Consider the following 24,297-nt stretch of genomic DNA (forward strand, 5'->3'; position numbering starts at 1 on the left):
ACGGTAAAATAGCCTCAGCGAAGCATAACATTAGTCGTAAGACGAAGTTGCAAGATGGGGACCGCCGAGCCTTGAAAGAGAGAGAGAGAAAAAAAAAAAAAAGGCGGAAAGAGTGACTACAGAACTTAATCTGTACCTAAAACACCCCAGTGATATCTAAAACAGTGTGGTAGGTACTAAAGTAGAATTCAGAAATAATGACGGGTAAGGCAATTCTTCAAACAAGGTGGAAACTAGGGTTAGCGTACCGTTGCATTGGAATATTGCTGTGCCATCTTTATCGCCTGTCATTGGATCGAACGGACACTATCATAGCGATAATAGATATATATATTTCTGAAAATAATTATATGAAATGTAGTTTCACCTACCAATATTTTTGAAGATTAGTATATATAAAATAGGTATCCTTGGTTCTGATGATACTACCGAGTCCTTAATAAACGACATGAATGCACAAAAACATAAAAACTGGATGCTCGAGAACTGGCAAACTTTTTTTTTTTTTTTTTTTGGTTTGACGAGTCACCTTTTATCCTCTTTCCCACTACTGTACGCGTGTTTCTCTGGTAAATTGACTCTGAAGTATATGATATGAACTGTCTTCACCTGTTGTCAAACACAGTTGCGGCTCTATTATGATTTGGGGTGCTTATCATGATATTCGCCAGCCCAATTGTCACATTCACAATTAGCTCATAGAGGCAGAACAGAGAACCCTTGTGTAATCATGTTCACCCAACAGTGCAAACTTTATTTCCAGGATGATAATGCCCCTGTCCAAGAGTGGTTTCACGAGCATGCTGATGAGGTATAACATCATCCCTGGTCCGCCAGTCTTCTCATTTGAATATCATCAACATTTTATGTTTTAAAAAAGAAGAAGAAGTTGGTGGCGATTATCACCTCCTGCATCTTCACCAGTATGCAGGACCTGTATCGGTCTATTCCCCCATGAATTCAAACTGTATTGTGTGCTTAAGGTGGATCAATACCGTGTTAATATGATTCCAACTTAAAGAGGAGTTTCCATTGTTTTGTCCAATATCTGTAGGTACCTTAAAGTCTCTATTTGTTGTGTATCTGTGTAATTTGAATTTCAGTGTGTTTTCTGGGTCTCTCTCACACATGTCCGATTCCGCAGTTCGGCATCGTTTTCTGTCTTCATTCATTTGTCACTTTCCAATGGTGTCTCTTAATTGCTAGCTACTAATGTATATAAAAACAAAGAATCTTTAAAAATTTACAAGGTCTAATTTTTATTTATTTATTTATTCTACGATTAACTTCAATTTTATGAATATATTCTGGTTATTGCTAATATACATACCAAGCTACAGGTGGCATATTTGGTAAGAACGGTCTTACTCCAGTAATACATTCATGTGTAACAAGACCAAGGCTCCAATAATCCACTGAAGAGCTGTACCTAGAATACAGTTATTATTAAAATTACTTATCATATTTAACACTAGCTGCCACACATTTTAACATATAAAACTATATACAATATTTTTATTGTTAAGAATACATTTAACCATTGAAGCACGACATTTTATTAGACGTGTAGGCACCTATAAGTGGTTGACTTATGTGGCAAAGTGCTTAAATTCTTAACGAAGTCTTCACGCACTTGGTAATACTGTTAACTTCACAAAAAATATCGTATTTTACTAATGTGTCCTAAACAGTGATATTTTATTACTATTGTGTTTCAATAGCATATCACAGCATAACATGAAGATAGCTCAATAGATGTTCATAGTTTTTAATTTGATAACACACTTCTTTGGCAGTCAAATTATCATCGTCTGAGATAAATAACCACCCAAATGTCCAAAGAATTCTTGTGGAAGGTACTGCATGTGCTTCGAGCTGACACAAAGTTGAAATTTTCATTGTTACTGTTCATAAGTTTTCTTTGTAAATTTCTCTATTATCATCATTTTAAATGCCTGAGAAAGATTGTAGCAAACATTGAGGACTGTTTTTGCAAACTTGCTTTCTAGAAAAAACAAAATTCGTCAGCAAAGACAAAAAACCTATCACGAAACGACCTAGTTAACAAAAAACACTTTATATTACAGAATCAGACAGCAGTACAAAGAAATTGCTGTATACGAATTCCAATTAGTGCTTTTTGTAAAACAACTATTGAAAGTATGCCGGAAGATTGTTTTGTGAGAAAAATGGATGAATGAAGTATTAATTTATGGATACTTATGCAAGCCAATAAGCAGTAGGAAACTGCTGAATGCGTCATGTTATTCACAAGAGGAAGATGGGAATGTCAAGAAAAACTTTATAATACTGTAGTGATTCTTTGAAGGATTTTGGTTTTTAAAAAAGAAAGGAAAAAATTAAAAGACTGCGGCTTTTGTTGCTGATAATACTGAGTTAGTATTTGTACATATTTTTTTGTTACTAAAAGAAACGCTTTTGCTTTCATATTTCTCTACCTCAACAATGGACCCTATGTGATGTGATAAATTTGCTGATGAAGTTTTAAGAAAGACCCGCTGAGGAAGATGGGAGTTCTCATTGAAAATTTCGGCAATTGCTATATAAAAGACGTATACTAACCGTGTAACATTGGCTGAAGTGGACATTTGTATATGGCTAGTTTTATAAGAATAACAATATTTTATTTCAACTTGTGATTTTTATAAATGAATACTTTTTATACATTTAGTTTCTTTTTCATTTTATTTAATTAACTATTTTTTTATTGAATCTTACGATTTTTTAAAGTAAATCTCTAACTTATAAATATTTGAAACATGAGCTAGCATCTGCGCATTTTGCTATCTGCATATCTAACTTAGGCTGTGATCGTAATTTTAGATGAATAAGACGTTTTTATCTTAGATATTTTGTATTTTATTTTTTTACACCTAAATTAGCTGTCAAGTGTTTGAATGTTATGGAAAATCATTAATTTTGTCCATGTACACAGTATGTTTTAACGTCTTGTAACTTAAAAGTATTCTTATTCCTAAACAAATCGCCTAACTTTTTCTTTAACGTTATTTCCAATCTTTAAACAACGCCACTGCGAATTTTGATTTTCCCAGTTCTGTAGGACCCTAGACATTATCCAATGTTATAAAGACTGATTGCCAGATAGCAAGTATTGCAACTACGGTACCATACTTCCAAGCATAAGTTTGGATACGTTGCCAGACAAACATGGTTAGAAAGCATTCTTTCAATTATTAATATTTTATGCAATGCACGAAGATTAAATACAGATGCTTATTAGAACACTTACTTCTTGCTCATGAATAGCTCAGGTGCGAGGTATTGTAAAGTTCCTACAAAAGATGTACACACACTGGACTGGTCTAACTCTTTGGCATATCCAAGGTCAATTAATTTATGTACAATCTGAAAGTGAAAGAGACTGAATAAGAAATATTTATTTATTTATTTATTTTAACTTGAAAGACAGAGATTAGATAAATAATGGTAGCAAAAGACAAAACAACGCTCGAAACTTTGGCCGCATTAAAACTTTGTGCTCTGGAAACACTTCATGCTACCGTTAGTTATTAAAGTACTAAATTTCACACTTGACGCAGTACTTAATATTAAGTATACATAAATATAGTTTTAACAGTTATGAAATTCTTAATGATGCAGCATACAGTATGTGTATAAGCTCAGAACTTGTTCAAGTTAAAAATTCAAATTTTGTATGATCAATGTGCGCATAACAAACGAAAGCTTTAATTTAACGACGCTCTGTTGATAAAAGGAAATGAACGAGGAATGCAAGTGAACCATTGAAAGAAATTTAATAGGAAACAGGAGGAGAGCAAACGCAAGGACGCGATGTCGTTCACTACAAATCCATATTACCTGAGTTCGAAGTTGCCAACCTTTCTACCAAAGATGTGCTTCATTACTGAACCACCATAATCTCTGTGTGCATATGAATGTACGAAGTATTTAATTTGGCAACATTGTACATATAAGAATTTGAAAATACATCAGTTGGAAGACATATACAACGTAAAATATTACAGGATAAATTTCCTAAAAAGTACAAGGAATAGGTTTGGTTACGTTTTAGTACACTGATCAAATTATACTATTCTGAAATATATAAGTTATATATACACACACATCTCACTGTATTTACAAAAACTATATGAAGCACTGATAGAACGAAGATTTAAATCATGACAAAAAGTGCTCGCGGGAAGCAGTTGAAATATAAGCTCAAAAAATACATAAAAGGAATATTGCTCAGTTCAGTTTTAGTTGTTATTATAATGTGTCCTATACGCTCAATACCCAATTATTTTTACTTACTTTGCCATCCACATCTTGTAATACGATGTTTTCCGGTTTGAGATCTCGATGTGTTATCTTCATGGCGTGCAAATATTCTACTGCATCTGCAACATCTTTCACTAACCTTCGCACTTCGTTCTCTTTCAATCCACAACAGTTTTCGGGTCGATTTAAAATCTGCAAATGAAAAAAGGATTTTTATATAAGTTTAAATATTGCTTTTAACTTACTGTTAGTAATTTAATATCTAGTTAAATATTACGATATCATCGCGACTGTTATAGAGGTTAAAACTGAAAATCTATGATAAAAGAACAATTTTGCACGCTGCATACTATGGATTGTGAAAGTTAACTAAGGATGTGGTTTTAACTAAGGGGACGAACAAAGGCTGAGGGTTGCCAAAAATAATGCTTTGAGGAAAATATTTGGTATAAATATAAGCGAACAAATAGGTGCATGGTATAAGCGCGAAATTCTACAATATGTACGCCAAAGGAAATATTAATGGTAATTAATGAATCTATGGCGGGCAGGGGATGTCGCCTGCACAAGAAATGTGTGCGGGATGTATAGTTTTAGTAGGTAGATCAACGGGAAAGAGACTTTTGGATAGACTAATAGCTGAATAAATAAGTTTTCATTGGATTCGATTGATACAGCATAGATCCATTGGTTAGCTTTCTTTTATGTAAGTATGACCTTCGGATGTACATTTTGGGAAGAAAATTTAAGTTAAGGTCAACAATAAGCGAAAAAAAAAAAATGACAGTGTCGCTGTCAGCAGAGTAGCACAACATCAGACCGACAAGCAAGAGACTATGGTTTGATTTCCTGCCTCTCCAGCAGTATATCACTCTAACATAAAATATAGAGTAATTATCTTACTGTGTCGCTGTCATTGTTTTGTGGCACGGCGGTTTCAATGGACACCACCACCTTCATCAGTCGGAGAATCTTCGTGCAAATATCATAGACTATCAGAGCGAAGTTTAAAAATATACTGGGTTACTCAACTTGTACTTCTAATGAGCCATACAAGGACAACAAAATAGAAAATACTGTCTGATCCCGAGGATGGTAACATTACAATACACTTTTCCAACAACCTTTGGCATGGGAGACCAGGCGGGAGCTCATGTGGTTCGGATTCCACGTTACTCAGTAGGTCCACGTCTCATATAGCCTCGCTGCTGAATGGGACGTTAAACTCAAATTCAACTCAATTCAACTTTTCGAACAACTACTTTCCGAACCAAACCAGCATCTGTCAATTAACCATACTCACAAGGATTCCAAGGCGGTAAATTGTGAAAATACTTTAAACGAACCACCACCTTCACTGGCAATTAAGCAACAAAACCATTCCTGAAAAACTTAATGACATTTTATATAGGTCTTAAATTTAGCATATTAAATAAAGGCCTTAATTCTTCAGTTCTGTAGAAAAGGCAGTCTACTGAAGAGATTTTTTCAGGACTGAACTATGCACATATAACGGCTAAACAACTTCAATTAAATTAATGAAGGGGGGAAATAACCGAGTTAAACTAATCTTTAAATGCCAAATCCTCTGTAGGTGCGAATTCAATAATACACAAAGAGTTAAAAAAAAAAAAAAAAAGTGCATGACTGGACAGGGTCTCGAACCCGGGATCTTCGATGTACCATGTCGATGCGTTAACCACTACGCTACCAGTCTGCTCACAAAATTAAAAAAAAAAAGGTACATATAAGGATTAGCTAGAATTTAACAACTGTTGGTGTAAACAATCTCACTAGGGTTGCCACATCTTATATTTTTCTAGTACGATTTACGTTATACGTTTTTATTTTCCCAGCAGGACGACTTCTCCCGTTTTCTTAAAAAATAAAAGCAATGACAGTCCTGGACTTTTGAAAATGCTTTCACATGTTAGTGCGATTTTTTTTTTTTTTTTAAATCAGAGGAACTGATTTCTTACATACTGTTAACAACGCAACCCAACGATGTATCCTAGTATTCAAAGAGAAAATACAACATTTGCGTTTTTATCTCCTATCTAACAGGCACTCCAACTTTGTGTCTAGGAATAATTTTGTTTCAGCATCTAATCCTCGTCGGTCAACACCACACCTAGATCACATCGCTGTTTCGACCAATCGTAATATACTGATATCAGAAACAGAAGAGAATGTGAACAAACAAAGGCAGAACTCCAAGCGGTTATGAATTTCGATATTGATCTTTTGAACATATAGAAAAGAATGTGGGACTGTAAAAGCAACAACTATTTGTGTAATGTACTTGGTTAGTTTGTTTTGAGTTTAGCGTCCTTTCAGCGCCGAGGCTATATGAGATGAGGACCTACAGCTCAATATTGGATCCGAATGAAATGATCTCCCACCGGGAATTGTAATAAACTTTTTTTATGTGATGTAATTATTTTTAATGAAGCAGTTCCCACTTTATAAATTCTGAATTTCATATACCTTCCTTTTCTGTCCACCCGAAAATCATAGTTCTTTTCCCTCTGAAAAATCCGGCAACCCTAAATGGAGGTCACCTCATCCATCATAAACTGTTCAGCGTAAAATTATCAATTCTAAGAAGAGGAAAAAGACATACAAAGCTACTACATTTCAGTCTAAAATGCTGCAGTTACCATTTTTACCGAACGTAACAAAGAAAGAAAACAATTAAAGAGATTCAAGAAGTAACTCGGGGATTTGCATCACATGAATAGTGAGACTGCGAAATATCATAGAAAAACAATATCCCAACACGCACCACAAGGTAATAATATACGTTCTCTTTTATATAAATTTGTGCATTAAAATGCATATTCGATATATTACCATAAAAATAATATTTGTATTCATATGTTAGCGATTTGATTCGCGGATAATGGTCCCAAAAGTTGAGATGTTCCGTAGCAACTGTCCAGAAGTGTGAATGTTCTAAAGAAAAGGGACAGAGAACGACCTATTAATACAAACTCACCTGTCGTAAATCTCCCTTTGAGCAGTACTCCATACATAGCAACGGAAGTTCGACTCGAAGGATTTCTAGGTCTTTAGGTACTGGAAGCGCTTTGACAACATTTCTATGAGACAACCGCTGCATTATTTCGACTTCTTTTTCCCATCGTTCCTTATGCTTCCGTGTCATCATATTGTCTGTTCCCCATCTGCATTTCTTTAGCGCTAAAGAGAGAAATAAAAATATGAATAATTCTGACATTAAAAAAAAAAAAAAAAAACTTTACTCTTCTGACGATACTTAAGATATTTTGGACATACAATGAAATTTGTCTTTGTTGAACACTGCTGATTCCACAGAAATCTGGTCAACTTAGGTTAGTAGAGTATTTACTAAAGGTGAGTGGTAACTGACATATTTTAAAACCGTAACTTTTAAAAAACATTGTTTCATATGAAGTTCTAATGATCAATTGTCCAATCCCTAATTTTAACTAACTGTATTATATATTACGAAAATTAGAGCATACTTAATAAACAGTATATAGTATATACAGCATCTACGTTCAATTACTGAGATTGAAAACACAGAAACATAAGGGATCCCCTAGCACAAAAAGCAAGTGAAGAATATTAAAGAAAAGAACTGTGTAAAGCATACCTTTTTCTGTAGACATTTAAAATAACAGTAATAACAAATCAGCTGTTAGTAACACATTTATATGGGGTTGCTAATTTCGTTTAATGTTTCTGTCGCACATATACGTTCTAATATTTATGGTACTCGTCTTTTTCTTATAGTCGGTCCACTGCAATGCTTCTGAAGCAAAACATAAAGAACCAAAGTGCAAAGAAGTTCACACTTTAAAAGTTTTATTATCTTTTAACAAACTGTGAGCTTCCATTACATACGGTAGTTGTCTGTACCTTGTGAATTGTTCACAAAAGATAAGTTTTTTATTGAAAGAAAAAGACGCCGATATGTTTATCATACACTTGTCCAAAACACAAGGAAAATAATAATACAGTAAACCCTCCTTAACACGAATTCCAAGGGACTGAAAAATCAGGAGTTCGTGTTAAAAAAATTCGTGTTAACCGGGGACCCAAATTTCATTATTCGAATACATTTTCTCCATACATACGCACTACAGTATACAGACTATATATATATATATATATATAAAATATTATATATATACATCTAAAGTATAGTATGCATGTCATAGAAAACACTAGAAAACACTAGAGATGGTATCGAGACGAAACCAAGACTCTTCTCCGTCTTGATACCATCCACAGAATTGTATCGAGACGAGGCTGAGAGTTTCGGTCTCGTCTCGATTTGGAAAAGCACGGCTCGGTCTCAAATTCGAGTTAAGATCGAGATCGAGACTAGTTTCGTCTCGGTACCGTCCTCTGAAAAGTGAAAACACTACAGTAACTTCATTATCCTATCTTCGAAGATATATATATATATATATATATATATATATATATATATATATATATATAAATCCACGCAGAAAATCCAGGTCAAGTTATAAAATTGATAACTCCGCTAGCAGGTTGGGTAACGCTAGTAACGGAAAGGTATTTATGACTGCTATCACCAGTTTGGAGTTACAGGGGAGAGAAGTTTTGTCTCGAGCTGTCGCCAGCAGCTCGTCTGCCAAGCTCCTGCATGTTCAGCGCTTGACGGAGGACAGCATCAACACCTCATAAGAGAGGAAAGATACCTGTTTCTAGTTTTTCTCTTATTTACAAGGCAATTTTCGTCTGTATAAATACTGTATGACAAAAACTGATCAGGAGTGAAATCTGAAATAAGAAAAATGATCTAAAAAAAGAAAAAAGTTCGAAAGTTCGTGTTAAATGAAAACCTTTCTGACTCAAGGGACTAAAAATTAGTTCGTAATTCGTGCTAACCGAAATTCGTGTTAACCGATAAAACTTCCTATAAGATAACGTACAGCGATGCCGGGACTGAAATTTTGTTCGTCCTAACCGAGTGTTCGGCTTAAGCGAGTTCGTGTTAACGAGGTTATACTGTAGAATAATAAAACAACATTTTGTGTTCCTGTGCCGAATTCTAAAATTTGACTTTCTCCTCCAGTCTTTCATCAAGGTAGTATTCTGGTCATTGACTTTGAAGGACAACTGTATAGCATTTCATGGGAATTGATGATTTCTAGCTTCAGAATATCTGCCTCGCAAATACCAAATATGAAAGTAGTAATAACAAAAATAAAGATATATATATATATTGGGGCATTTTAATATTTGAAATATAGGAATCAACTTGTTATAATGCGACCCAGGTACAAGATATGCAGGTCAATTTATAGAGTAATAAGAAAGATAGGTCTTACGAAGTTTCCTGGTTTCATAAAAGCAAGGCCGAGTTAGGCGGGTGGCTAAGTTAAAAGGTTTTACTGTAAAAGGAAATCAAGCAAGTTTTAAATCTACGATTCATCTGATTTTATTTACAGAGAATATTTAGTTAATAGTTCCTGCACTGGAAGGCAGTCAAGTGGGAAATAAGAAAACATATCGGCAGTAAAATATTAAAATATAATCATTTAAATTAAACGGCAACAGTGAAACACTAACAAATTAACTAATTGCAATGAATTAAACGCAATTTGAATACCACAATAATCGCATCAAGCATCATATAATGTTGTACATAAGTGTGTATGTTTGTAAGATTGCCAGAGTAGGCTAATATGACTTATGGACGAACAGTTTGACATGAAATTTGAACTCATATATTTGTATCAGGAATAAAGAGGGTATTCAATACCAAAGAAAAGTACATTAAATATTCAAACACCAGAAAGCTTTTGGTATAGAATTGTAGGTTATTGTATTATATACAATATATCAAGAGAAGAGTGCAAGTACGACCTAGTATAAAACATTACGACACTTGAAAAAAGTAAGTTTCGCTTTTCACATTTGTGAAACTATGGTACACTTCCAAACTATGAGAATTATTCAACCTTGAAACTGGAAGTACTAGATCTACAAATTCCATCTAATAGAGGAATAATGTGAGAGATAGAATCTGTTCATCTGACGCTGAATTCGTATCGAAGACAGTTCCTCGCTCTCTCTCACAATTATTACTGAATAGGAATCAATTTCAAATCCAAAAAATTCTACTACTTCTTACAACCGGTTTCAGTAGAATAAGTTGAGATGAAATGTATTCTTTGGATACTAAATTTATATAAAAATCGTTAGCCTCTCATTTCCGGCTTCGCTCTATGGGGTCAACATGATAATGGGAAGTAAAAGTAATAGTACATTTCTATCATTTCCCGTTGCAATAGAGAAGTCATATCGGAGATTGAACCTATTCTTGCGGTACTGAATGCATTATCAAAAACCTGTTTTTTGCTATTACTGTATTTTCTTATGGCAATTAGCATTGAAATTAAATAAATTTCCCCTACTTCCGGTCTGAATAGAGGGATAAAGACGAAGATAAAGCGTATTCCTTGGACGCTGCGTTCAAATCAGAGAGCATCATTCAGGATCAGTCCTCAATAGTACCAGGGGTGGAACAAGGACCGGGTAACCCGGGTAACTGCCCGGGGCGCCACAGTCAGGGGGCGCTGAAACAAGCATCAAAAAGTAACTTTTATAACATGTTTTCTACTGACTTTTTGGTTTATATTTTTGTAAAGTAGCGTCAATTACATCATCTTTTTCCATTCCACTATGGAAGAAGAGAGAATTCATAGTATTAGGGGGCTGTATCGACAAATGGAGACATGGCATGTAGAAAAAAAGAGTGGAGGGGAAGTTGGTATTGTTTATAGCGGGCCATGCTCTTTGTGAATTTTCCCCTGAAATGAATGTTATTGGATTGTTTTTTTTTATCTTTTAAAGTGGTAGCGGAGGGGGGGACATGATGTCGATTAAGTTCGACATTCTTCAAGACATTGACATAGATGTCATTGTCAGAGATTTTGCAGACAGAAAAAAAAAAAAAAAAAGCTCGGAAAGTTATGTTGTAAATGTAAAACAGATGTATTTAACATTAATTTGTTGCTAATTTTCAGTAATATTGGAATTTACTTTTTATTTAGTTTTGCTTAAGTTTTGTTATGCTATTAATCGCGCCTGAGGCCAAAGGTTGAAAAAATTAGGAAAACATTTGTGTAAATTATTCTAGATTTTAAGGTATTGTTTTTTATGAAAGAAAAAGATATGGATGCTTTCTCATAAAGTTCTCTAAATTGACTTTGATATGGTTTACTTCCGATTAAACTTATGAAAGTTAGAGGACTTCTAATAGACCTACTTGATAAAACATGTTAATAAGCTTTAGTCTTGTAAGAGTGTTCAATAATTGAACAAATTCATGAGATACGTTTTATGAATGCTGTGGACTTCAACTACTCGAACCTACATAAAAAGAGTTGTTTATATTGCTGTGCGTAAAACACGTTCAACATATGTGAAATGTATTTATAAGTATTTTACATTATTAGAATAGATTGTTACATAGTCGAATATATGGTAGAATGACTCTTGATGTTATTGATATAACAAAACAATTTACAATATAGCAGTAATCATGTCACCATTAGTAGTATTCAATAAATACTGTTCGATATTTACACATATCGGTACACAACTAATAATAATAATAATAATAATAATAATAATAATAATAATAATAATAATAATAATAATAACACAATGTATTTGATACCACTAAGTACCAAATATGCCTATATTATGTATTTGACTATTAATTTTTCTTTTTGAAAAATGTGTTTAAAATATCAAAATCACTGTAATAAAATGTAAAATAAAGGTTAGGACTAGGGGGACGCCAAAATGTCATTTTGTCCAGATGAAAATTTTGCCTTGATTAGACCCTGCATGGTACACGTCACCCCCACCACCAACTCCGGCTACTTCACGGAATTCGAATTCACGGAAGCAACAATGACATGAATAAGAAAACCAAATTAATGGGCAGGGAAGCGGTAGCTGAGTGGTAGGAAGAGCACTCAATTCTTGTATGCAGACCGTAGTTCGATCCCCGCTCGTGCCAAATTGTTTTGTGGCGAACAAACATCGTGTGTGTATGTAAATTCTCACGATGTTCTTCCGTTTCTTCCCACTTTCTTTATTCCACCATTTCATTCATTATTATTATCACCGTTTTCCTTAGCCTCGGTTCATAATCGTAGGACGTAAAACTAAAATTTTAATTTCACTTGCATTTCTTAAATTAACAGCGACATAAGAATAAGAATTGCACATATCCTTGGAGTAAATCTAAAGTATAGACAATATATAACGCCATGTAATGTTAAATACGATTAATGTTTTATATTCGTAATAAGATATATACAAGAAAACTAACAGACGAAGAAAATAGAGAGCTACCTATCATTTCGTCTCTAGTTTTGTGTCTCCATAAGGTAACTATTCCAAAACCTCCACTTCCCAAAACTCGCTCTCGGATCCAATTCTCCACTTCCGTAGGTTCGTCAGCCATTGCAGACATTCTGAAACGCTACCCTGCAACATTAAAGAAAACATATAATTATATATTTTAAAAAAACAACCTACATGTGAAACATGAAAAGGTCATTTCTTTCTATTATATAAGAACATATATTCTGGGTATGTATGACATTTTCTAGTACTTTCTCCTGTCTCTCTTAAATTTTATTCAGAGCTCCCTCGTGGCTAAGCGGTTAGCGTACACGCCTTTAGGGTGGGAGATCCGGGTTCGATTCCCGGTAGGAGTTTATGTTGCTCGGATTCCACGTTAATCTGTAGGTCCACGTCTACTATAGTCTCGCTGCTGAAAGGAACGCTAAACTGAAAAGCAAATCAAATCTATATATATAAAGAGAACGTACAATTTTTTGTCCGCTCATCACGCTAATACGGCTGAACCAATTTCTTTTATTTTTGGGGGGTTATTAGGATTTGGACCCTAGATGGTTTTTATCATATCACTTTAATTTTTAATTACCAGTGTCTTGAGATAATTGACCATTCAGGTGTCCATAACGTACAAATCCTTTGTTATTAGTTCATCATAGGTAAAAATAAACGTATTTATATGCAACCCGCATGACCGTGTCACTCGGCGGGTTAACATAAATGACAGGCGATATACAGCGGAAAATAGCTTGAATCTTCTGTTTAAAATTTTTTAATTGATTTGCTTATTTTTACAGACACTTTTACAATATGCCAGCACCGGGATGACCGCAGCGAAGCGGGGCGGGTTAACATAAATGACAGGCGATATAATGTTAAGATTTACTGCAATCTTCTATGGTTTTTATCATATCACTTGAAAGCGAAAAAGTAAAAATTATCTAAGTAACAAAGTTTATTGCGTTCCGGGGTGACCGCAGCGAAGCGGGGTGAACGCTGCTAGTTTAACCTAAATTTTACTTTGACACTGACCTGACTACTTTTCTCATTGTCAAAACATTTAAACCCATAGGCAGTACCAAACGATTGTCTGACGATTTTTATTTCTGATTTTCTTCTTTATATTAGGATAACAAACCTTTCCTGGGTTGAAAGCAATGCATCTATCTAATACCTTCAGTGTGAGTGTATATATATGTCATGTATACCCTTCTCCACAACCATGTAGATATTTTTTATTCTGATAGGCCATAAAATATTTTTACTCAATGACTACAATACCTTTTGTGTACTTAATGACGTGATATGATGCATATGAATTAACCAAACAAACAAGTAGCAGGTCACAATGTACAGCACGTGAAGGAATTTGATTTGGTCTTGCGTAGACAGAACTCCTTAATAAACCAAAATTTATCAAATACTGCCTAGTCTTAAATATTGCATTTTTTCCTTAACTTAGATGACTTTTATTCTAAGATGAGTGAATATTTCAAAACAGAAAATATTTAAGTCTTTAGATTCGCCCTTTATTTAGTTCATTTGAACGTTGTATTCCACGGGCTGATTAGTATTCTTTATCCTGAGCATTAAATAACCAGCTAGCAGGTAATGTATCACGCAAGGACGATATCCATAATTACTCCAGAGGAAAATATAGGAAAAATATTTTTGATTGTCCATATCTTGGAATCAACTGGATGGATCACCTCCATGAACGAACTTTTGACCCTTTACATTTTGGGCAAAATAAACAATGATCCAGAAAGAAGATCTTGAGATTTTGTGTTTTCCGAACGGATAACTGATAGAGTAAATATATGTATAAAGAAGTCTGTTAAACCATCTCCTTAAAAACTTACCAAATCACCCATATAACAATTCGACGCATACATATCAACCTCCCCAACTTATCATCTTAAGTATGCATTTCTTACGAAATCACACACTTTGTAGAACTGTATATTCTGATTAGTTTCCCCATTGTAGATATAGTGTTAATGGATCTTGAATTACTGTCATTATATTTCCTTGTCAGGCAAAAATGTCTGTAAATTATATATCTGTACAACATTACCTTGTTAATACTTCAGTTGATATAAAAATTAGTACTGATATATCACCGAATCACTGGTAGTTAGTTCTTAAACCTTTATAGGTTTTCCACCATATTTGCACTCAAATTTTCTTGTAAGTTTAATGAAAGTACCAAGCTTATAACTTAAATAATTGCGTCTAGTACACTTGCAAATATCACAAATTGATATGAAAAGCTGGTGTGAACATCTCATTCAATCACTTGAACTCAATTTCTTAGATCCGTACTGTTTTCCATCTTACTTCTTATTAACTTGAAATAGAATAGAATACTTTATTAATCGTTGAACAACTACATGTTGTAATAGATTTGGTCAGGAATAACATTAATACATATAATAATAGATGATTATATACAAGAAATAAATATAATAATAGTGATAAGGACAATAAAAATGAATATAATAATATTCAGTAAAACAATATAAACATTAATATTACACTACCTTATGCTAGGAGTTGATCATCATGCACTCCTCGAACTCTTTTAAACTATATAGACAGTAGTCTATAAGCATATTTTTAATATATCTTCTGAAATCTGTTAAATTCATTTTATGAGGGAGCAAATTAAATAGTTTTATACCATTATATTTGTAACTTTGTTGTGTCTTACATAATCTAACATGTGGAGTATCAATGCTAAACTTAGACCTAGTATTATATTCATGTATATTAGCATGTACAGTGAACAAATTAGGGTTCTCTTTTACGAACATTAAACAATTGTAAACATATATAGATGGTACCGTCATGATTCGATATTTTTTAAACAGTTCCCTACAGGACACTGTGTCTGGTAAGCCTTCAATACACTTAACCGCTCGCTTTTGCCATTTGAAAACAAAATGAGCTCTAGTAGTTACCCCAGAATACATTCCCGTACAGTAAGTGGGGATGAAAGGAAGCGTAGTATGATTTTATCATTAGCTCATGTCCCACACTTCTTCTAAGCTTCCTCAACAGATACAGAACCCTAGTGAGGTTTTCACACAGTTCTTGTGTGTGTGCTATCCAATTTAATTTGGCGTCCAATCATATTCCTACTAGCTTAACTGATTCGGAGCTATTTAAGTTGTGTGTAAGATTGTTCAAATAGAAATAGAATATTTCTGTTTTGGAATTATTTAAAACTAGATCATTGGATTCAAACCATAAAAAAGACATCTTTACAGCTTCCGTATTTTTACGCTGCAGGACCTTTAAGCTTTTATCATTTGTGATTAAAGTAGTGTCGTCAGCATAAAGGATGAATTTACACGGTAAGTAGTTTGGCAAGTCGTTCATACGTATAAATAAAAAAGAGAAAAGGCCCCAGAACCGAACCTTGAGGTACACCAGTTAAAACGTTAAGTTCATTAGATCTTACATTTTTAATTTTAACAATTTGACGACGATTGCTGAGGTATGATTTTAGCAGTCCGAGTTCGATTCCTATTATTCCGTAAGATTGTATTTTGGTTACTAAAATATCATGTGGTGGCGAATCGAAGGCTTTTCTTAAATCAAGAAGAGCGGCAAGTATAATAGCAAGATTCAAATCCATTAATTATTTCTGAGACGACAGACTACAGCTTTGATAGTGGAGAAAGTCCAGATCTAAATCCAAATTCTGCATTGTTTATTAGGAAATTTTGTTATTTTGTTCAAAATATAAAGACAGTTGGGCTTTAATGCAATGTTCAATAATTTTAGAAAAAATTGGTACTAGCGAGATCGGTCTATAATTATTACGGTCTGTTTTGTCGCCTTTTTTATATACAGGCACAGTAATATTAATTTTGAGACAATCAGGAAATATTTCTTCACATAAAGTCCAATTTACAAGGTACGTTAAAGAATGGAGAATAATGTCAATTATATGTTTCAGTATTACAGTAGATATACCATAGAAATATTCGGAGTAGGAGTTTTTCATATTCAACACTATTTTTAATATTTCGTCCATACTAACTTGCGTCCAGTTAAATACCACTGACACCAATTGTCTCATATTTGGCATAGCTGAGTCATTATTACCACTGACATTATTGCTTACTTGAGGCGATCCTGACAAATATATATATATATATATATCTGTGCTCCAACTTTAATTATTCCACTTAACTAACCTGTGCATCGAATTGTCTTATGGGTATTTTGGTGAGTATTTTCTCGTTTGATTAAAGTACTTATTTTTTTTACTGTTTTTACTGTTGACAGCAATACGGATTTAAGCGAAATCGATCAATTATTGATTAGATATTTATCATTTGCCAAATACTCGAAAAGAAAAGGGAATACAATACCCAGGTACATTGATTATTTATTGATTTCAGAGAGGAAACATCGTACAACAGTCTTATCAAGTTTCTTACCAAAAGAACTAACTAGATTAATCAAGGTGTGTTTAACGAAACCCAAAGTAAAGAGTGAGTACTGAAATATTTTTATACGAGCTCTCACGTTAAAAGTGGCCTGAAACAACGAAATCTGAAAATCTGAAACCTTTGAGTTTTACGTCCCACAGATATGCCGCTGAAACAACGAGATGTTGTCATAATTAATATTAAGTTTTGTTCTGGAGTGCACTATGATGAAAATTAATGATAGCAATCAGGGCCTAGAATTGAATGGCTCACCAGATTATGAGCTATGGTTTATTTTATGCTGATACGTCAATCTGACAGAAGATGATATGAGGACATCAGAAAGGAATGCAGAGGTTTTATTAAACAACTTCAGGGATATGGGTTTGGAAGTAAATGATGAAAAAAAAAAAAAAAAAAAAAAAAAAAAAAAAAAAGCTAATTACATGGAAATAAACAGTGACCGTGGAGAATTTGAAGCTTAAAATATAAAGAACGATAATTATGCCTATCGTACTGTACGGTTGCGAAACATGGTCGCTTACTTCAACAGAAAAATGAAGACTGGAAGTATTTGAAAATAAAATCCTAAGACAAATATTTGGACCCAAGACGGACCGGGATGGGGAACTGCGAAAATATCATACCAAGGATCTGTATAATGTATACCGTTTATCAAACATTGTTAGGGTCATTGAGCCTAGGATGCTCACGTGGACAGGTCATGTAGCCAGAATTTAAGAAAGTAGGAACGCTTTCACCCGCAATTTTAACTAGAAACCCAATTGATAAAAGACCATTACAAGCAAATATAGGAATACAAGATAAAAACTGAATCCAATTGGGTAAGGATAGAAGTTACTAGAGAGTGTCTGTGAACGCAGCATTGAACCTCATAAATCTCTTTTTCTCTAAGTACTTCAGAAATCTAAGCTCTGAAAATCTCTATTACGACTCAGTAGTTACCGAACTAGATTGGGTTCAAACTAAATGCAAGAATATCCAAAACCTTCATGCATGTAGCACAACTCTAGACTAAAAGTATTTGCTGCAATTAGATTTTCTGAACTCGTTTTCAGATTTTTTTTTAATATTTTGTCATCAGAGCCTGTGGCCAGCAATACAAAAGTTACCTGTTTGGGGGGGAAGGGGGGGTCTGTGAACAACCCGCGCGAGTACTTAAGGGTTACATTTAAATGCAGAAAATAATCAGTAAAATATATATCAGAATTTCAATGTAAGAACTAGCAGCTACAACAAATGACGACCATGTCCAGCGACGTAACGCAATGTGCAGACGCAGAAATTTGCTGCCGAGATAAATGACAGTCGCCAGCCATCCACAGACGTTGTAATATGTTGCGTAAAATAGGAATATATTACCTTTCATATATCATCGTATAGCTAGATGTGTCCCAAGTTTTTCTATTCTTGCGATGCTTCGTCCATTTAACACCCCGTGAGCATTTTCTAGGATTGTTTTAGTAAATTATGACAAAAATTACTATCTGTCAATATTTCATACCTTATTGGGATTTCTTCATCGAGATGAACGTTTTTAAGATATTTCCCTACATTCTTAAGGAATGAAAATTTTGAACACTATTAGAAGAATAAGAAGAAAGTAACTCCCAGGAACTAAAAGAATTTAACTGTCAAAAATGAAATGAAACTTACAATTTTTCGTCTCATGAGTATGCTCTGTAGCAGGGTTAACTGGTTTAAACCAGCTTAAAAAAACTGGTTTAAACCAAGAAACGAAAAACTTTCGTAAAAGTGTAAGTGTTCGTAAAATCTTGATGAACACACATGTGTGGTTATCACGTTTCACTCCCGTATATTATACGTATTATATTCAGACATAAATTCATTACTCAAAGAGATTATACTACAAAAGCAACTTTTTTTTTTTTTTTTTTATAAGTTTATAAATGTTTCTTTTGTGATTTTTTCATAGTTTGTTATTATTGTTATGCAATTGCAATCAAAGAAATTCTAAATATTGTTTCGTTTTAATAATGTTTACTATTGATGGAATACATCGAAATGAAGTACTTTTTGGAACAGGGGGGGAAGGGTCAAACAAACCCCATGAGAGGCATTTATTGAAATCAGAAGTATCTTTTGTATCTATTTATGTATAAACGGATCAGAGCCAAAGTGGACTTGAAGAATTCGTATCTTTATTCACTTTTCTTACTGATATGCAAATTAAGTCGTATGTCTTTAACTTGGACTAATAAAAGTCGTAGTGAACTAACTTGGACCAAATTAGTTCTTCTGTACTCTGCAGTAGTTTGAAATTGTCCATACGCAATTTTGCATAATGGTTTCACTTGTGAAACTGTTTATCTTTCTGTCCTTCAGAAATTACTCTTGACATATATTAACAAGTATGTAAAGATTAGCACAACGTATTTTTATCAGGAGTCCTTCGTGAGTGAGTCGGCAGACTCATCGTATTTGTGGACAATTAGTTCTGGTTCAAATGGAGGACAATTTCTCTCGGATGTAAGCCGAGTTTGGATTCCGCTTTAAGCTTATGTGACTCCTTCCAGCATACGAGCTCCCTCGTGGCCAAGCGGTTAGCGTACGCGTCTTCGGCGTGGGAGACCCGGGTTCGATTCCCGGCGGGAGCTCATGTGGTTCGGATTCCACGTCTCATATAGCCTTGCTGATGAACGGGATGCTAAACTAAAATCAACTCAACTCCTTCCAGCATACCCCAGTTGTTGCATAAAACCAAGGCGAAACAAACTTGTTTCTGTCCATATGTGATATAACTACATAGAGCAAATTATTTAAACCAAAAAAGTTTTTTTTTTTTTTTTTTTTTTTTTTTTTCAATAAAAACCATGGTTTTTGCCATATATGTGGATTTGTTGTTTGGTGACCCTTTTCAGCTCGACGCTACATCAGACACAGATGAACAATTTAAAGTGGAATCTGAAACACCATAATGCGTAGCGTAAAGTCAGTAGATAGCACAGATGGCAGTAAAGAAACTACTACAATTATTACATCATGTTTCTGCGAATTTCTGTTAGCAGTTTCGAAGTTTACGAGTGACATCAAAGCAAAGAAATCACTTTTGCAATTTCTTTATGATGGCATAGTTTTCTCATTTTTAAAGAGCATACTGTTGGCAATAGTCAACATTTCAAAGATACTACTTTCGCAACATACAATAAGTTTTTGCACAATGTGAGAGGGGGGATATGAGTATTTCATAAGGATGCAAACAAATCTGAAAATATTTATAGAAGAAAAATACAGAGCAAGCAAAGAAAACGAAAAAATGCGTAGGAAACGGTACGGTGTCAGGATCTACTTCCGTAGTTGACCTTTTCTAAGCACAACATTCCATGAAAGTACTTCCATGTCTTGATAAGCGAAGTTCACAATTTTAGACACTTCAATACAGTTAAATAAGTAGAAATGTGGTGATTTTACTATTTAACATGTTTTTCTTTACGTGGAGATTTGGGGAGATTTTTCCCTCTATTGCCTAAGCTAGTATGTAATTTCTAATCCTTCAGGACTGCTCATCTAGTGGCTAGCACGTATACCTTTGGTGCACCTGGTCCGCGTTCGATTTCCGGTGGAAGAGCTCGAAAAAATTAATTTCTCAAACATCCGTTTCCTTAGTCTCAAGGGCTTTTCTTCTGTGGCCGTGGGATTTTCTTCTGTGATTTCTGCTTATGATCAGTATATATAATGGTTAACAGCTGAAATTTGGCGTTTATAACCTTAACCGTTTAATCAGTCGGAAATTACAGCGGTAATTCTCCTTTCATTGGTGTTATTAAAAGTAATTTTTCTTTATTATGTTGTTTTACTGATTCTAGAAGAAATTTAATCTTGATAACACAGTCGAATGGCCGAAAATAAATTGCTCTAACAATTCAAGGACCTAATCTGACGCATTATTACAAATATTTATTTGGAATCATCTTAGTGTATACCAAGATTAATGCCTGTGAACATATTGCGCTAGCTTTGCTTTACCAATTTGTGCTACTTTCTCCTCTAATGAGTATGTTTTGATCCCCAGTTACCGCTTATTCCGGTCAACACCGACCTTATCACCATACTTCTGTGTCTGCCTGGTGATGCATGATTTGTACTTGTTTTCTGCGTGTATTTGGGCTTGTAAATGTCACTGATTATGCTAAGACAACATGTTTCTCTTATTTTGTTTCTGTATGGAGCGTTCCACCATTTATTGCGTGTAATGAGAGTATTTTAGTTTTTATATTTTTATTGTTGTATTTTTAACGTGCAAATGTAGAAAGTGTTTATTTGAATATTGTCGCAGTGGTGTTTTAATTATAATTTAAACAAATCACTGAAAATGCAAGTAGGAAGAATTACATAACTGACGTGTTACAATCTTGTCCATTGCTTTTTACTGCGTGACTTGGAATTAATTTCTTCGCTTTTTAAATATTTTTTCTTTCCTTTCCGCTTGACTTTCTTTCACACATACAATTAACTCACCACTGTGTCACCATACATATAACGTATTTTAAGTTTTGATTAACTTAGAGAAAATGCCAACTAAGGAAGTTTATCCCGACGTATTAATATAACGACTGTTGAGTAGGAATACCGTGAATTTTCTATCAAGGATTTTCCTCTATCTACGGAACCTAAGCCAACTATGGTTCTGGTTTACTTTTAGCACACCACATTTTAAAAGATTTACGGATAAAATTCAATACTCTGTATGAAAAAAAAATTCTGCACGCGATAGAATTAAATACAACGGAATACAACTGTATTTTAGATTTACAAGTGTAGGTTTACTAGTGTAAAATCATTACAAGTGCTTTACGATGGATAAAATATGTAAGTGCATATAAAAGACGACTGTATATGGTACGGGTACTATTTTCCACCGACAGTGTATTTCTGCAAACAGCATAAAAGCTGTATTTTTTATTTAGAAGTCGAGTGCTACTAGTATTTTGATAAGTGCTATTGAAAACTTGTATCATTACCAAAATTCACTTTAATTTCACTCCTCTCGCTGACGCGTATACGCACCGTCGCTGATGCGCCTGCTCCTTTCGAACGCACTCCTGCGCTATCGCGCGGAGCCACTACCTTCACTCTGCCCCGACTCGGTTAGATAGCATTCGTGCTTTTTAGTGGACACCTAGCATAGGTTGGTCTTTGTCTTTTGCATCATGCCATATATCTAGACCGTATTTGTACGAAAATCCTAAAAACAATTACTTCTGATGACCCCTTTGAATTTTATCTATGCCAACTGAGATACTTTCTTGTTGCCCAGCACAAATCATTAGGAGACAATAAGAAGAAAGTTAATGAAAGAATTATAATTTATCAACAATTTTTTCGAGTTGTGTGCCAAAAGTAAACCATTACACGACCAGCACGATAACTACTAATAGTTATGAGAAATGATGAGATGGAAGGTACTAACCAAATACAATTCCGAAGGCATCAATGTATGTCATAACAATTTCTCTAATTTATGTCTGTAACGTGCACGCCGACCTACTGTTATTGTGTATTGTGAACAGTGAAGAAAGTTTAAACATGAGTCTTTGTGGCATCAGGAAACAACTTTGGCAAGAAAATATATTAATTTTGTAGGCAATGTAGCGACCTCGATATTTTCAATCTGAACGAAACGTTTGACAATTCAGTATGTACGCTAACCTCTATACTCTATGCTACGTGTTTGCGCCCACTGGGTTTACACATAAGCTTATCTGAAGATTGGGAAAGCGCTAAAATTAATCTGAACAATTGATTATTAGCCTGTTCTTTCACACTTGCTAATTACACTTAAAATACTCAATTATGTGTATCTATTAATTAATAAATACTTAGTGTCTAAGACCGGATATTGCTTCGCGATGGTGGGTCAGCTTTTTCATCTACTTTTTTTTTGTTGGGATATTCTTCTCAGATTTGGCCGTTTTATGGTTCCATACATTAAATTAGCTCACCAGCATTTAATTCACACAGTATTGCAGAGCGTGTGTTAACGAGTGAAGACGGGTTCGAGCCCCGCAGGCAACGTTGTTTTCTATCTTCGTTACAAATAGTTTACTTCCTTTTCCCATATAAGTCACTTCCACTCACAGTTTGTACAGGTCCCCTACGATATTTTCTTGAGTAACTGAACATGGAAACAAAAATATCAACTAACTTCTCCTGTAAATCATCGATATTTTTTTATTTATTTATTTATTTTTTAACAAATTTTGGCTCCTCAACTATAACCGGAACACATGAATTAACATGCGCCACTTAATTGAGGAATAGTATTAGAATGTTTACTTTTGGAAGCTTCTATTCAGTTTAAGGTATTAATTTGTAATAACGTACTGCGCCTTTGTGTTAGTTTACAACATTAAGTCTCCCTAACATACACATAATCATACACAACAGTATACATTAGGAGAGTCGTGTAACATTCGCCTATTATGATTCATACTTTTATCAGCTGAGTTGCTGTTTTACGATTGCACAACCATGATATAGCCTTGCACCTCATATTTATACCTTTTTCTCTGTTTAAAGTTTCCCTATCCTTCACAAAAATAAACTTAATTATATAAGAGAAGTGCTCCTGAAAATAAATCGTATTGCAAGCTTGCTAACAAACTGTATCAAATACATACATGTCATATCGTTTACCTTTTAATCCTATAGCAGACTAAAAAAACAAACAAGAAGTCTTTGTCCCTTGTGTACTAGGCAGTATTTGTCTCATATACGCCAAGTAACCGTATATGAAAATGATAGCAGTCGATAAAGATTTGTTTTCACATTGCCATCTCCAAACGCGATAGAACGAACCACTACTCAGTCAAAACACAACTTTCTTCCCAAATAATCACTACTATCCACCCCCATGTCAAACCGCAAAATAAAGTCCCGACATTTTCAAGTCGGGAAAAATTAAGACGATGATTAGCTGAGTAAACAAATACGCAGTGTATAGTTTTCCTAACGGTATCCTTGATTTTGTTTCAGAACTAACATTTTTGTTATTATTATATCATTAATTTCAGAATTCGGTAAGAATTTTTTTTAAAAAAAATCATATTTATTAATGAAGGGTTTGTTCGTAGAATGACTATACTTTTATTTTTATCCTTATTGGAAAACTTTTCAGTGTAAATTT

At 34.1% G+C, this 24,297-nt stretch overlaps 1 protein-coding gene across 1 annotated transcript; it reads right to left on the reverse strand.

Moving 5' to 3' along the window:
* Nucleotides 1-1,288: 1,288 nt before the first annotated feature.
* Nucleotides 1,289-24,072, reverse strand: LOC145676760 (inhibitor of nuclear factor kappa-B kinase subunit alpha-like). Its single transcript, XM_081747571.1, has 6 exons — nt 23,808-24,072; nt 12,676-12,810; nt 7,283-7,485; nt 4,318-4,476; nt 3,272-3,387; nt 1,289-1,429 (listed from the first exon to the last, which is right to left on the reverse strand). Exons 2-6 carry the CDS (start codon nt 12,794-12,796, stop codon nt 1,318-1,320), a joined length of 711 nt encoding a protein of 236 aa, XP_081603697.1. The 5' UTR covers nt 12,797-12,810; nt 23,808-24,072; the 3' UTR covers nt 1,289-1,317.
* Between the last annotated feature and the right edge of the window lie 225 nt (nt 24,073-24,297).

Source organism: Thermobia domestica, unplaced genomic scaffold (genome assembly GCF_964235325.1).
Source record: "Thermobia domestica unplaced genomic scaffold, izTheDome1.hap1.1 HAP1_SCAFFOLD_342, whole genome shotgun sequence".
Lineage (NCBI taxonomy): Eukaryota > Metazoa > Arthropoda > Insecta > Zygentoma > Lepismatidae > Thermobia > Thermobia domestica.

What these genes read in the sequence shown, in the direction of transcription:
- LOC145676760 (XM_081747571.1), bottom strand. Translation starts at nt 12,796, where the DNA reads ATGTCTGCAATGGCTGACGAACCTACGGAAGTGGAGAATTGGATCCGA. An exon ending in AACTAGAGACGAAATGATAG is followed by an intron (nt 7,486 to 12,675) that starts GTAGCTCTCTAT and finishes TTCTCTCTTTAG; the next exon opens with CGCTAAAGAAATGCAGATGG. An exon ending in CAAAGGGAGATTTACGACAG is followed by an intron (nt 4,477 to 7,282) that starts GTGAGTTTGTAT and finishes TTTCATTTGCAG; the next exon opens with ATTTTAAATCGACCCGAAAA.